Source organism: Microcaecilia unicolor, chromosome 8, assembly GCF_901765095.1.
Source record: "Microcaecilia unicolor chromosome 8, aMicUni1.1, whole genome shotgun sequence".
In the NCBI taxonomy this organism is placed as follows: Eukaryota; Metazoa; Chordata; class Amphibia; order Gymnophiona; family Siphonopidae; genus Microcaecilia; species Microcaecilia unicolor.
The window spans coordinates 88,958,024-88,974,223 of NC_044038.1; the positions used below are offsets into that span (position 1 = coordinate 88,958,024).

The 16,200-nt window shown below is 44.2% G+C and overlaps 1 protein-coding gene across 11 annotated transcripts in view; it reads left to right on the forward strand.

Moving 5' to 3' along the window:
* Positions 1–16,200, forward strand: part of TMEM147 (transmembrane protein 147) — an 81,414-nt gene that overhangs the window by 26,073 nt on the left and 39,141 nt on the right. For 5 of the 11 annotated variants that reach the window (XM_030212109.1, XM_030212110.1, XM_030212116.1 and 2 more), the window contains exon 2: positions 1,692–1,859. In XM_030212109.1, coding sequence (XP_030067969.1) covers positions 1,783–1,859 — 77 coding nt within the window. In that variant the 5' untranslated portion in view covers positions 1,692–1,782. Of the gene's footprint in view, positions 1–1,691; positions 1,860–11,003; positions 11,330–11,364; positions 11,938–16,200 lie in introns of those variants that run through there. The other 6 variants (XM_030212111.1, XM_030212114.1, XM_030212117.1 and 3 more) reach the window with 3 other exon arrangements.

A 16,200-nucleotide genomic window follows, 5' to 3' on the forward strand; every position in this document is an offset into this window, starting at 1 on the left:
AAGTCAGCATGGCTTTTGTGTGGGGAAATCTTGCCTGACCAATTTACTTCAATTCTTTGAAGGAGTGAACAAACATGTGGACAAAGGGGAGTCGGTTGATATTGTGTATCTGGATTTTCAAAAGGCGTTTGACAAGGTACCTCATGAAAGGCTACAGAGGAAATTGGAGGGTCATGGGATAGGAGGAAATGTCCTATTGTGGATTAAAAACTGGTTGAAGGATAGGAAACAGAGAGTGGGGTTAAATGGCAGTATTCACAATGGAGAAGGGTAGTTAGTGGGGTTCCTCAGGGGTCCGTGCTAGGACCGCTGCTTTTTAATATATTTATGAATGATTTAGAGATGGGAGTAACTAGCGAGGTAATTAAATTTGCTGATGACACAAAGTTATTCAAAGTCGTTAAATCGCGACAGGATTGTGAAAAATTACAAGAGGACCTTACGAGACTGGGAGACTGGGCGGCTAAATGGCAGATGATGTTTAATGTGAGCAAGTGCAAGGTGATGCATGTGGGGAAAAAAGAACCCGAATTATAGCTACATCATGCAAGGTTCCACGTTAGGAGTTACGGACCAAGAAAGGGATCTGGGTGTCGTCGTCGATAACACACTGAAACCTTCTGCTCAGTGTGCTGCTGCGGCTAAGAAAGCGAATAGAATGTTGGGTATTATCAGGAAAAGTATGGAAAACAAGTGTGAGGATGTTATAATGCCGTTGTATCGCTCCATGGTGCGACCGCACCTTGAGTATTGTGTTCAATTCTGGTCGCCGCATCTCAAGAAAGATATAGTAGAATTGGAAAAGGTGCAGCGAAGGGCGACTAAAATGATAGCGGGGATGGGACAACTTCCCTATGAAGAAAGACTAAGGAGGCTAGGGCTGTACAGTTTGGAGAAGAGACGGCTGAGGGGAGACATGATAGAGGTATATAAAATAATGAGTGGAGTGGAACAGGTGGATGTGAAGCGTCTGTTCATGCTTTACAAAAATACTAGGACTAGGGGGCATGCGATGAAACTACAGTGTAGTAAATTTAAAACAAATTGGAGAAAATTTTTCTTCACCAACGTGTAATTAAACTCTGGAATTCGTTGCCGGAGAAAGTGGTGAAGGTGGTTAGCTTAGCAGAGTTTAAAAAGGGGTTGGACGGTTTCCTAAAGGACAAGTCCATAAACCGCTACTAAACGGACTTGGAAAACTCCAAAATTCCAGGAATAACATGTATAGAATGTTTGTACGTTTGGGAAGCTTGCCAGGTGCCCTTGGCCTGGATTGGCCGCTGTCGTGGACAGGATGCTGGGCTCGATGGACCCTTGGTCTTTTCCCAGTATGGCATTACTTATGTACTTATGTACTTATAACAAATACCACAATTACTTTACTACTACTTTGGTGGAGAATATTTGTTATGTGTGATTGGGGAGAGGCTTTACATATTTTGTTAATGTGCATATTCTTTCCACCTTGCATCCCAGCCATCCTTCTAGTTAAGCCCAAGCTGGACTATATAAATCAGTGTAGGAAGTCTGGTTACATAGTTACCTGTGAAGGGATGACTTGAGCTTCCCTTGGATTATGAAGCAGGGTGTCATTCTGCCTATTATTGTTCTATGATGCGACCTGATATCTGACCCCAGGTCCACAAGAGACATTGTGTGTGCTGGAGCTGACCATGTGCTTTATTTTTCAGAAGGAGCTGAGCCTGAGCATTGTCTGTGGTAGAGAACCAGTAGCTGCTCCTGCCGTGGCAGTCAATTCCTGGAACTGCACTTGGCATCAAAATGACTCTTTTTCATTTTGGAAACTGCTTTGCTCTGGCTTATTTCCCCTACTTCATCACTTACAAGTGCAGTGGACTGTGAGTATGGAAGACAAACCCTGGAATATTTGAATTATTGCAAATCAACCTGCTCCGATTGAGAAATAAGCATTTTGTATGGCTCACTGTCATATTTTAGGTTTCTATGTTAAAATACAAGTAAAGACCCACAGTCTTATCCGGTTACTATAAATTTATCTTCCTCCTGTGATATTACAAACCCTATTTGACCTCTGGCTTTCCTGTCACTTCCTACTTAAGGATCAAATTGAAAAACCTTGACCTCTTTGTGACCTGGATTGGCCACTGTTGGAAACAGGATACTGGGCTTCATGGACCTTTGGTCTATCCCAGTATGGCAACACTTATGTTTAATTATGTTGTGTTTTGGGGCTTTTTTTTTCAGGTACTAGTAGAATCCGTTTCAAGACCTCATATCAGTAATATTATCCCTGGCAGTGAAATGTAGTAATTATAGGAAAGAGTTGGGCATTTCCTGTCCACAACTCATTGTGTGACCTTTAGCCGTATCACAAACTGAACTCTTATTCAGATGCTAAAATCTCTGAAGAGAAGGGACAGGCACCCTGTCAAAAGAAACCAGACAAAAAAGTTCCCGACATAAAAGTCCCTGACAAAATAGACTCCTGACAAAAGGGCCTGATGAAATAGATTTACTGAGAAAGTCCACGGCTTGTCACTTGAAAGTCCTGGCACCTGCCTACGGCTTGACTTCATTATCCACACTTGGTATCTAGTGAGAATCATAAATGTGCTTGACAAGATAATGCAGCTTGATTAAGGAGGTTTCCCTGCCCTGTTTTGTGTAGAGTCTATTTTGTCTTGGGTTTTTTTGGGGGAGATATTTTTTTGTCATGGTCTATTATGTCGGGGTGTCGAAGGGACATTATAACTAACTGGATTTTTTTGTACAGAGCCACATGCATCGTTGATGCTGTGAAAAATGCAGTTGAAAATGTTTTTCAAGACTGTGAGTGGCAAGTTGCCTATACTGTGGCTTAAAAGAGCTGGGATTGGTTGCCAGGCTTCTGTTCCCAAGTTGGCTACAAAGGTATTGATCACTGCAGAGAGGGATTCACAGCCATTGCTCAATTGTGACATCTAGCGGCCAGGCTTTGAAGTTCATACTAGCTGTATGTTTCATGGCTTTTGGCCAAAGTCTGTCATTGCAATAGTTAAGCTATACTAAGGGCCCGATGATCAAAACTCCAGCACTGCACAGAACAGCACCGGAGTTTACTGCCACAGCAGTGCCTTGACTTAACTCCCTCATATTCAAAGCTAATAGTATGCAAATGATATGCACACTATTTCCATCTTGAGGGAGCAAAGCGAGCGGATGGCACCTGGCGCATGCATTCAAAAGTTGTGCATTGATCACAACTTTTGAACACATGCCTAGTATGTGGGCTGTCAGTGTCAGCTGGTCTGTTGTCTCAGCCTGGGCTGTTACAGCCCCGGGGGTCCAGTTGACCGCTGGACCTCCCATCGGTAAGGCCCCTGTACAGAAATACAGACAACCACCCTGGGGGTCCAGTGAGACCCCTGCTTTACTCCCCCCCCCCCCCCCACATCATGGGTCCAATGTGATCCACAATTGGGGGCCTGACCTCCCCTCCCCCTGAAAGCTTTCCCTGGTGGGCTAGACGTGGAGGAATCCCCCAACCCAACCCCCTCCCCAGTACCTTGAAAGTTGGAGGAGGACGGACTAGCACTCCCTCCTCCTCAGCGGGCTACCACCTCAAAATGACAGCGCCCTACCGAGTACATCCTGGAATGCACGGGGCGGGGTTAAACTTCCTTATAAGGGAATTTCTCCCTTATATGAAAGTTAAACCCTACCCCGTGCATCCCAGAGCTTACTAATGGGGTGGAGGGGGGTCCACTGGATCCGAGACAGCTGGGGCTGACTTGTCAGAGCAGGGGGAAGGCTATCCTCTTAACCCTAACGCCAGCTCTGAGCTGGCATAAGGTTAAGACAGAAGGAGTGTGGAAGGGTCAGAGCACAGTTAATCTGATCATGAGGGGGGAATAATTTAAATGAGCTCTGCAGTATTCCCTGGTGTGCTCATTGTTTGCAGTGCTAGAGCCCTCGGATCATTCTGTGCAAGTAAATGCGGGTGCTAGTGTGGTGCTAGTGTTCTCTATCGCCCACATTTACCTTTAATCACCTTCCCATCAATTTGTAAGAAGATATAAAATTGGGAGGGTGCTGGGCAAGGTAGTTGCAAATAGAGCTGTGGAGTCTGAGTCGTGGAGTCGGAGTCGGCAGCAATTTTGGGTTCATTGAGTCGGAGTTGGAGTCGGCAAAAATGTACCGACTCCTCATACATTTGAATAAAGTACTTCTCTGCTGTGAATAAAGCTTAGTACCTAGTTGTTTTACTAGTGTGAAGTCCAGCTGAACTATTTTGCTGGAGAGCTTCCCTCTGCTCAGTCTCCCTGTGCATTTACTGACCTGCTGTAGAGCACCTCCTCTCTGACCCCACAGTGAACTTAAGCTCCAAGAGAAGATCATTCAGCACACACAGATAAGGCAGCAGAGAGACTCCATCCAACTTCCTCTCTCTCTGCAAGAAGAGCTTTTTTTATTTTAGTGGAAGTGGCACACCATTCACAATGGCAAAAAGAATGTCAGGAAGCATGACAAAGTCTGCTGTTTATGAACACTTTACAATATCAGCAGATGGGAAACATTATGAGGCAGATGCATCAACCAAACGTTAAAAAATCTAAATCATTAAAGTATCTAACGATTTTAAAAAAACGAAGAATGCACAAAAAAAAAAAAAGTCACACAGACATGCTCAGATCGGTATTGAAACGTACAGTGTATCAAAGAATCACAATACACTTCGGTAATCGGCCCCTAAATCATGCGCAGAGCAGCCAAGCGTTTTGCTGGCTGCTCTGCGCATGCTGCAAACGTCAAAACAAACAAACAAAAAAGCCACAACACATACACGTGGCTACCCGGTCAGCAAAATACAAAAACAAAGGATCAGGAGGGGGCAAGGGCGCTCGTCCGGAGCGTCCTGTATGGACAGCCTTGCCCCCCCCCCCCCCCCCGGCTGCTCCCCACTTTCCACCGCTTCCCCCCCCCCCCCCCCCCCCCCCCCCCACGAAAAAGCAAAATTCTAGCAGCCCCGGTCCCCCTCCCTTCCTGTTCTTCTGTTTTGCAAAAGCTAACTCCGCCTCCCGTCATTCTTCCGCCCCGCCCCCGCTGCCCCCCCTGAGGTCGACTACGCCGCTCCCCCCCTCCACCGAGACCCCCCTCCCTATTACCGACCCGAGCAGCGCCTCTCACCTCTTTCTGAAGCACTGCACGGGCAGGAAGATCTGTTGTGTTGGTCGCAGAGTCTCCATGACATCTCTTCTTCCCTGGCCTAGGCCCGCCTCCTTCTGACGTAGGAGGCGGGGCCTAGGCCAGGGAAGAAGAGACGTCATGGAGACTCTGCGACCAACACAACAGATCTTCCTGCCCGTGCAGCGCTTCAGAAAGAGGGCACGGGGCGGAAGAATGACGGGAGGCGGAGTTAGCTTTTGCAAAACGGAAGAACAGGAAGGGAGGGGGACCGGGGCTGCTAGAATTTTGCTTTTTGGTGTGGGGGTGGGAAGTGGCGGACAGTGGGGAGCAGCGGGGGGGGGGGGGGCATGGCCGTCCATACAGGACGCTCCTGATGAGCGCCCTTGCCCCCTCCCGATCCTTTTTTTTTTTTTTAATTTGATGTGTTTTATGACACGTTTTCTTTAAGCTCAAACACAGCTCTTTTGGACATATGTAATGCAACATCCTTTTGACCAATCACAGTGCTTTTAGCTCTGCTAATGCGCTGGGATTGGCTCAAAGTTTGTTTGTTTTTTCAATTTACGATTTTTCCTGGCACAGAGCTGTCCTGTCCAGACCTCTCGTTAGTTTTCCTGCCTTTTTTCTGCGTAAAGGCAATCGGAAAAGGTTAGTGCATCTCGTTTCAATGGGGTTTTTACACTAATTGCTCATCTGCACTCCGTTTTCGTTAGCTGCTAGCTTCCTCGGTAAAAGCCCTTTGATGCATGCAACAGCTCACAATTTCCTCGTTGGAGGGTCGTTAAAGGCTCATTAAGCTTTGGTGCATCTGCCTCTATGTATGTCAATGTATTATAGAAGATGATGATGGTGAAAAAGCATGTGATGCAAAAATTAGCAGTTTCAGTGGTTATGAAAAAAATGCAACTACAAGAGCATCAAATTTAAAAAGACACTTGCAGTGTTTCCATCCTAAAGTGTTAGAAGCTGTGAATGAGAAAGGTAGCAATGAAAACATTCCATCTACTTCAGGGTCAATAAAAGATCAGAAATCTACTGGAGGCCAGACACAACTATCAAGATTTTTTACAGCTGACAAAGTTACTATAACAATGACACCAGAAAAATTCAAAAACCACATCATTGAAATGGCAGTAAAGAATAGTATACCACTATCTTTTTTTTTTTTTTTTCACAACCAGCCTTTTTAGGCTTAAATGGAGAAATGGCTAAAAAGCTTGGAGTTTCTCTGGAACAAGAAAGTATAAGGAAACTTATACTTGAAGAGGCCAAATGTAAGAAGGAAGAACTAAGAAAAAGTCTGAAGGGACGTTTTGACTTTATTAAAATGGATGCATGCACACGTCACAGAGTCAATTATTTTGCAATTAATGTTAGATTTGCTGATGAAAACAAAAAAAACAATAACCCGGACATTAGGAGTAAAGGAAACTCAGGCACATCATACCAGTGAGTATCTGCAGAAGTTAGTGGAAGGTGTTTTAGAAGATTTTGAAATTAAAAAGTGTAACTGATAATGCTTCAAATATGTTAAGCACAATTGAAAAAATGAAGGAAGTTGATGAAGAAAGCAGCATACAAATATCAGAAGATGACAGTTCTGCAATTCAAGAAAGCTGTGAAAGTTTGGATGATATTGCTGAAGAAGCATCTAAGCTTATTACCATTCAACATATGCGTTGTGTTGTTCATACTCTGCAACTAGCAATAAGAGATGGATTGAAGGATCGTCATGCGGCTACACTAATTAGCAAGTTGAGGCAAGTAGCTGTTGCAGCCAGGATCCCTAAAACAGATGCTATTCTGAAGAGACGTGCTGGAAGAAGAGCCATTTTGGATCAAGCAACACGCTGGGGAAGCACTTACTTGATGATAAAGCGTTTGCTTGAACTAAAAGACTTTCTTGAAGAACTGGACAATGTAAATGTTTCATTAAAAGAAAACCAGTGGGCTCAAGTTACAGAATTAGGCTACTTTCTTACCCTTCTGCTGTTACCAAGAAGCTGCAATATGAAGATTTAACACCAGGTAAATTCTTCTTGGAATAGAAGGGCTTGATATAGAACCTTAACAAAAGTGGGGGGTTAATTGCTGATGGCATTGTATCTTCAATGAGGAAAAGAGAGGAGCTCTTTCTGGATAATCAAATTCTCTTAGCTGTTATTTATGTTGATCCAGTGAGCCGAATTTTGTTGAGCAGTGACCAAATTGCTACAGGAAAACAGGCACTCTATGACATAGCAGTTCGCATGAAAGGGTTGCTACCTGAAACTCATAAACCACTGGATGAAGCTAAAGCTATAAATACTGGTGGTAATGGTAACTCAGGTTCATCCTCTTCAAATGAAGAAGAGAATTTTCAAGCCTATTTGGACAAAATGGAAGCTTCAAAAGCAAAGCGATGTCGGTTAAGCATGGAAAAGCAACCTGTAAATGTCCATATAAAGAAATTCATGCAAGAGTTTTTTAAAGGATTAAAAGAAGTGGAAAAGTTTGACCGCTCATCAAAACTGACTATAGAAGAAGCCATCATTGTTTATCCAGAGATTGTCAGTGATGCAGCTAGAACCGTAACAGCAATGCCACCCACCCAAGTCAGTGTTGAAAGACTGTTTTCAGCACTGAAAATAATCAAATCAGATTTAAGGGCTTCTATGAAGGAGGATCTGGCAGAAGCAATTCTGTTTCTAAGAACAATATATTAGTTAATTTTGGATTATGTTTAACAGCTATTCTACAGCTATATATGCCAAGTTTAAATAATATATAAGTTGTTTTAGGTTTTCCAAATGTTTTTGGTTTATGTAGGTTAACTTTGATTTTGTTCTAATTTCCAAAGGATGATGTTCTAGAATTTCCAAAGGATGTGGTTGTTCCAGATTTTTATACTTGCTAATGCTATGATGACTTTATACTTGATAAAAAAACAATAAACATAACCTTGTTTTTTTATGTGTGTTTTTTTGTTTAAACTTTAGGATTAATGAATATTTATAGTTTCTTTAATAAATAAAATAAAAAGTCACAATGACAGATTTTAAACCCAAACATTAACATGCAGCCTTGCATGCTGCACTCTTTCAGTCAACATGCAAAAAAAATACATATTAAAAACTGAGGAGTCGGAGTCGAAGGATTTTTGTACCAACTCCACAGCCCTGGTTGCAAATGAAGGCTTATGACTTGTAACCAAAAGGAGGCAGGAATTCACAAGGTAATAAAAATGCTTTGATGTGGGGGAAATCACACCTTGGTCTTTGACACATTTTTCTGACTGACACTCTTCTGCCTTTTGTCTACCCTGAGAATGGGAGCCAGAATTCTCTTATAAGGCTAGGTTTCTATAGCCTAAGGCTCAAAGGGGGCTTTGTCTTAAGTCAGCAGTCACAGTGGCAGACTCCTTCCCTGCCTCTGTGCTGGGAACATAGTATGTGGACCCCGGCCATGAGAACTTTCTTTACCATATTCTACTTTTAGTGACATGCTAAATCATTGAATAAGACTTAAATATCATAGGCATACAGTATTCATTAGCTAAAGCAGTAGCTGCATATACAGAGTTATGTCACTTCTTTATAATTTTAAACATTAAAGTTAAAAACCACTAGGAGTGGCCTAGTGGTTAGGGTGGTGGACTTTGGTCCTGGGGAACTGAGGAACTGAGTTCGATTCCCAGTTCAGGCACAGGCAGCTCCTTGTGACTCTGGGCAAGTCACTTAACCCTCCATTGCCCCATATAAGCAGCATTGAGCCTGCCATGAGTGGGAAAGCGCGGGGTACAAATGTAACAAAAAAAAAAAGGAAAAAAAAAACTCGATCTATTAAACACCCAGCTGTTCATCATCACCCTAAATGCTAAACAAGTGTCATCCTGCTGGGACAGGTCAAAGGTTCATCTATCCCAGTATCTTGTTTCCAGCTGTGGCCAATCCAGATCACAAGTATCTGGCAATTCCAAAAGAGTAAGTAAATTTCATACTGCTTAACCCAAGAATAAGCAATGGATTTCCCCAAGTCCACCTTAATAATGGTTTATGGATTTTTCTTTTAGGAACTGAACCAAACGTTTTGTAAAGTATGCTACACCAACTGCTTTTACTACATTTTCTGGCAACAAATTCCAAAGCTTAATCATATGCTGAGTGTAGAAATATTTTGTTTGGTTTGTTCTAAATACAGTTAACTTAGGGTCACTTTTACCAAACCATGCTAGAGTTTCTCAGCGTGGCAATGTTGACAAAAGCCCATTCACTTTGAATGGGCTTCGTCGGCATTGCCGTGCGGGAATCACTAACGTGGTTTGGTAAAAGAAGCCCTTAGTAAATTCATCACATGGCCTTAGTCCTTTTACTTTTGAAAAGAGTAAACAAATTATTCTCATCTATCTGTTTCATATCACTCATTATTTTGTAGATCTTTATCATACCTGCCCTCAGCTGTCTCTTCTCCAAGAACCCTACAGTAATCTCTGTAATCTTTCCTTATAAGGTAGTCGTTTCAATCCCTTATCATTTTTTGTTTATTATAAATTCATCTGAACCTCTCTTTTACATGCCGCCCTTTTTATAATTAAAACCTAAGACCCAAAGGTTCAAAGAAATGGATCTCATACGTTATCAAACATATCTGTTCATTCTGCTGACCCAAGGTTTTTCTATATTATATATTTCCCCAAATACAAGTCAGCCAGATTTTATCTGGAAGGGGGGGCAATAGCATTCCAAAGTAAAACCAAATTGAGCTTGGCAGTGTTCAGGCAAGGTCGCACCACATTTCTTTTGATATGAGAACAAACCAGGGACAAACAGATGAAACAGAAAAGTTGCAGAGTCCCAAGGTATCTCTCAATCAGCCTTTATATTCTAAAATGAGTGTCCCTCCAGTATGCATGTGACCTTGGACAGCTTCACCATATCTGTGCCATCTCCCTTGAGCCTCCACAGGATTTTCAACACCAGTCGGTCCACGCCTGGATAGCAGTGTGCCTAACAAGCCGGAGTTAAATACCATTGATGCAGTAGTTTAGTCGTCCTCCTATATGTGGCCAGTAAATAAAGACTTAGCAATCCCATTCTTTATTTGGTCCCCCTTTTTATCTGAATGCTTGTCCAAACTCCTGCTGCAAGTCACCTTGTACAATTTAAGTGAGGGCTGATACTCATTAAGAATGTGCTGTGAAATAGCATTTAGCCCTTTGGTTTGAGGACTGTCCCTCACAATCCCATTAGCTCAGGCTGAAGCTGATCTAATCTATCCCTTTGGTTTGAGGACTGTCCCTCACAATCCCATTAGCTCAGACTGAAGCTGATCTAATCTATCCTTTAATCTTTCCCTTAACCTAGTGGTTCTCAAACCTGTCCTGTAGGCTCCCCATCTAGTCGAATTTTCAGGTTTTCCACAATGAATATACATGAGAGAAATCTGAATGCAAATTTATTTCATGGTTTATTTTTGGTGGATATCTAGCGTTTCATAGGGTAAAAGTGTCATACATCATCGATCTGCCCCCCACAAAGGCACCCGGCCTCCACAAGAAAGGGAGGAGCACAGTGGAGGTGTTGACAAACTAATTATAATAAAACATTTTAACTTCAGAAACATAGCATAGTATGCCAACACAATAAGGGTGCTTCAAGTCAAGATTGTGAACTTCGCCTAAGGTAGTAATAGGAAATGGGTCAGCGTCCATTTGGCCTCTGCCCAGAATGTTAAAATACAAGAGTGTGGAGCTGTAGAAAAATGTCCTGCATATAGACTTCACACAAGCAGAATATTAGGCAGCTCTTCAATTGAGGGTACTATTTATCCGATGTATCTGGTCAGCAGACTTCTCAACACTTTTTTCTTCTTTTCAGAATGTGCTGCCACATTAAAGTCCAGTTTCAATGACTGCAGCAAGACTTGTGGATCCAGGCGTGAGCCCAGCCCAACTCCTCCAAAATTTAGGCCTCTTACCAAGGAAACTATGTCTTCAGCAACAAATTGGAACTTAAACAGAAAAGCTCATCAGTACTTGACCTTGCATAGATTAAGCTGCTCCTTGATTGGCCTCATATCCTTATGCTTGGAAGATCTGTAGTTTAAAGCCCTCATAATGAAACTGTTGTTACCAGGCAGCTTTCAACACCAACTTTTCCCATTGTCTCAGAACTACAGCATTTGGCTTCTTTGGTCCCCTCAGGTGAGACTCAGCATGTCTTGGTGGCTTCAATCAAGCAACCTTCGCAAAAGGACCTCCCTGACTACTACTGTGTGGGTGGGGAGCTCGGTGTCTCTACCACAGTGCTCAAGGTCTTAGGCTATAGAGATTCCATCTTAGACCTGTCAACCGGGGCAGTCCATTCAGAATCCTGTTGGATGATGTGATGGCAGTGACCTATATAAACAGGGAACTCAAAGTGCTCTGCTGGCTTGTGAGGCTCGCCTATTGTTTCAGTGGGCAGAAAAGCACATTCCATTGAATTTGGCAACCCACATTGCAGGGACATTGAATGTCCAAGCAGACTATCTGAGCATGAACTCACAAGATCCGGGGGAGTGGGACCTATCCAACGAATCCTCTGTCTTAATCACAAGGAAATAGAGGACTCCTGTTCTGGATCTCATGGCCTTCAGGTGTGATGCAAAAGTTCAGTGCTTCTTCAGCAGAAGATCATATAGTTTGGAGGGCCTGCATGTGTTGCTTCAGCTGTGGCTGGGGACAGACTTGCATTATGTGTTCCTTCCCAGGCCAGTGATTCATCTGGGAAGAGTGACTCTCATGGCCCCAGATTGGCTCAGAAGGCCTTGGTATGTAGATCTGGTTCGACAACTCACAGATTGGCCCTTTTGCCTTCTTCTGCTCCAAGAGTTATTCTTTCAGGGTCCAATTCAGATGGTGGATCAGTTCCCCTTTGAGCTTACAGCTTGGATCTTGAGTGGTCGAAGTTGAGGAAGAAAGGGTATTCAGAGAGGAAGTGGTTTTACTTTGCTCCAAGCTGGGAAGCATACTGCATCTCGGGCATATGCAGAGTTTGAAGAGCCTTTGAGGCTTGGTGTTCGGAAAGAGCTATTTCTCTCTTGCAATCTTCCTTGCCTCAAATTTTAGCTTTCATTCAAGGTTTTAAAAGGTCTGGCTTACATCACTTTACGGTTTCAAGTTGCTGCATTGACTTGCTTTCGGGGGCATCTTATGTAAAGAAGATGCCCCTGAAAGCATTGCCATACTGGGACAGATCAAAGGTCCATCAAGCCCAGCATCCTGTTTCCAACAGTGGCCAATCCAGGTCAGAAATACCTGGCAAGATCCACAAAAAGTACAAAATATTTTATACTGCTTATCCCAGAAATAGTGGATTTTCCCCAAGTCTAATTTAATAACGGTCTTTGGACTTTTCCTTTAGGAAGCCATTCAAACCTTTGTTAAACTCCGCTAAGCTAACTGCCTTTACCACTTTCTCCAGCAACGAATTCCAGAGTTTAATTACACGTTGAGTGAAGTAAAACTTTTCTCCTATTCGTTTTAAATTTACTACTTTGTAGCTTCATCTCGTGCCCCCTAGTCCTAGTATTTTTGGAAAGCATAAACAGACACTTCACATCTACCCGTTCAACTCCACTCATAGACCTCTATCATATCTCCCCTCAGCCGCCTTTTCTTCAGGCTGAAGAGCCCTAGCCGCCTTAGCCTTTCCATCCCATCCCCTTTATCATTTTCGTCGCCCTTCTCTGCACCTTTATTCCTCCCTGGTGGCCTATCTGAGCATGGTTTGCTTTTTAAAGGGTGTAACCATCTCAAGCCTCTTCTTCAGTTGGCTGGAATGGAATCTAAAGTTAGTGCTTAAGTCTTTTTAAAAGGCAACCTTCGTGCCTCTTCAGGAAGCTACTCTGAAAGACCTCACCTTAGTCTGTCTGACCGATATTCAAAACAATTTAACGGGCCAGCAACTGCTGCTGACTGGTTAAATTGTTTGTTTGTGGCTATTCTGTCACTTTCATTGGCACTTAATTGGTAATCTTTGCTGAAAATGACTGGTTAGCTCCAAACTCAAAAACTTGTGGGTGTTCTAAGGGTGCAGTCAGGTTAAGTGCCAATGTTCAGCCCCTCACCACATAAGTAACCCACTTAAATCGGGCTGCATAAATAGCAGTCCTATCTTTAAGCGGTTTGATTTATATGGGCAAGGGCTGAATAGTGACTTAGCTGGCTCAAAAAAAGAAACCCCGGATATTGAATGTTGAAGCTTTGCATTGAATATCTGGGAATAATGCTGGCAGCTGCTGAATATATGGGGGGGGGGGGGGGGGATTGTTGCTATTTCTTCTGCTAGAAGGATTTTTGAGCTTCAGGTTCTCTTGAAGAGATCCTTTCCTGGGATAACTATCAGAATTGTGCCTTCCTTCCCAAGGTGATTTTGGCTCATCATTTGAACCAACCAGTATTCTTGCCCTCTTTTCATAGTCAAGCCTATAAGAAGGAATTTGGATCTTTGCGGTTTTTTTGATGTGCGCCGTGTTCTTCAGTACATGCAAGTCACCAATGAGTTTTGTAAGTCTGACCATCTTTTTGTTTTATATACGGGATCTAATCAGGGAGCCTTGGCATCTAGGGCTACCATTGCTTGATGGGTTGTGGAAGCTATTTCTTTTGCTTATGTTCTGTTGGTTAAACAGCCACCAGCTTCCCTGAAAGTATATTCCACAAGAGCCCTCTCCACCTCTTGGGCAGAATTGTCCCTAGAGGAGATCTGTAGATTTTTTTTTTTTTTGCATACCTTTTTGAATTATTGCCACCTAGACATCTCAGCCAGGAAGTTCACTTCCTTTGGAGCATCAGTCCTTTCTGCTACTTCTTAAGTTTCCCACACTAATTGAGGATTGCTTTGCTACATCCCACAATTTATGGACTCCTCTGTTGACAAAAAAGAAGGAAAAATTATGTCTTCCTGATTTTCTTTTGATCAGATGAGTTCAGAAATCCTATTCCTTGTCATCAAGCAGATGAAGCCATTACGTATGGGTTGTGTCCATCAACCAGCAGGGGAAGATAGAGAGCACTCAACTTTTCACAGTACCTCATGGCCAGCCAACTCCACTGCCTCTTCAGTATTCTCTATCTCCCCAAGCAGGGTGGCTGCAGCTTCTTCGAGCTCCATCAAAAATCTGCCTGGGGGTGGCTCCTGGCTTGCCAGTTGTTAGCCGGGGTGTTAGAGGCTATAGCAGCTTCACTTTGAAGGCACATAGTAACATAGTAAATGACGGCAGAAAAAGACCTGCATGGTTCATCCAGTCTGCCCAACAAGACAAACTCATATGTGCTACTTTTTGTGTATACCCTACTTTGATTTGTACCTGTCCTCTTCAGGGCACAGACCGTATAAGTCTGCCCAGCACTATCCCCGCCTCCCAACCACCAGCCCCGCCTCCCACCACTGGCTCTGGCACAGACCGTATAAGTCTGCCCAGCACTATCCTCGCCTCCCACCACCGGCTGGCTCTGCCACCCAATCTCGGCTAAGCTCCTTAGGATCCATTCCTTCTGAACAGGATTCCTTTATGTTTATCCCACGCGTGTTTGAATTCTGTTACCATTTTCATTTCCACCACCTCCCGCGGGAGGGCATTCCAAGCATCTACTACTCTCTCCGTGAAAAAATACTTCCTGACATTTTTCTTGTCAGGAAGTATTTTTTCACGGAGAGGTTAGGTTAGCCCTTTCCCTGCCTTACCCATGCCCCCGTGGATGTGGACATATTAGCTTGCTTTTCCCTGTCCTTTCCCACTCAGTGGATGCAGGCACATTGGTTCGCCTTTCCCTGCCTTTCCCACTCATCTGAGCCTCCGGAGTTCTTATTACCTCTGCTTTCCTCACAGCATTAAAAAAAAAAAAAATGGAACAGAGGTTTTCCTTTGATTCTTCTATGGGACCGGAGCTGTGATACTCGGTCCAGTGAGGTAAGAATGTTTTCTAACTCCTCCGGGGTGGGCCCGCGATCGGGGCGTTGTTGGCGCAAAACCGCCATTTTGAATTTTCCCACCGTTTTTGGCGATGGCTGCAGAGAATGTAAAGCGCTGTTCCCGGTGTGGCAAGCGCAAATCAGCAGCGGGGCTCTGTAAATTGTTCTGTACAGGTGTAAGAGCCGGCCCGAGCATGGCGAGCGATGATTCTTCCTGCTCAGAGCTGGCAGCGGACGCCATTTTACATTCCCCGCATGGCGCGGCCTCCGTAGAGACGGAGAGCCTTGGGGGGGGGGACCTCGAATTGAGGCTATTCAGGGAGCGGGTAGCCCCGGACGGGATCTGGGTGCCAAGGGCGAGTTTTTCTCCCCTGATTTTGTGTTGTTGTTGCATAAAGCATACATGTTGAAAAGTGCTCTCCCTCAAGGGTCGTCTGAGGCCCCTTCTATTGTCTCCCCCCCCCCCCCCCCCCCCCCACGGTGGATTCTGGCCTGGGTCTGCCCGCTGAGGCTATTTTCCCTGATAACTGGCATAAAGAAAAGCGTAGAAGGGCTAATTCCCCTGCAGATTGTGGTGCACCTCCTTTTTCCCCCCCCGTGGTCGGGCTCTGAGGATTCGGAGAGTTCTGGCAGGCCTTCGTGGTATGAGGAGCCAGAGTCAGGTGCAGAATTACCACAGGATTTCCCTCCGCAGTGAGGATTTTCCACCGTGATGAGCTGCCAGCGCTTATTTCAGATGCCCTTCAGGTCCTTTCTATTGAAGAGCCTGACAGTGGCACGGCCTCTTCTGTGAATCCTAGGATGGCTAGTACCAAAAAGCCTGCTCGAGCCTTTCCTTTGCATGACTCCATCCAAGAGCTTATTTCCGCTCAGTGGGCTGACCCCGAGGGACTTTTGAAAGTTTCCAGGGCTATGGGACAATTATACCCTCTGCGTGAGGAGCATTTGGCTCGCTTTGCAATGCCTAAAGTAGATGCCTTAGTCACTGCGGTGACAAAGAGAACTACCCTCCCTGTGGAAGGAGGAGTTGCCCTGAAGGATATACAAGACCGTAGGCTGGAAGCAGCACTTAAACGGTCTTTTGAAATTGCAGGTCTTACTGTTCGGGCGTCTGCAT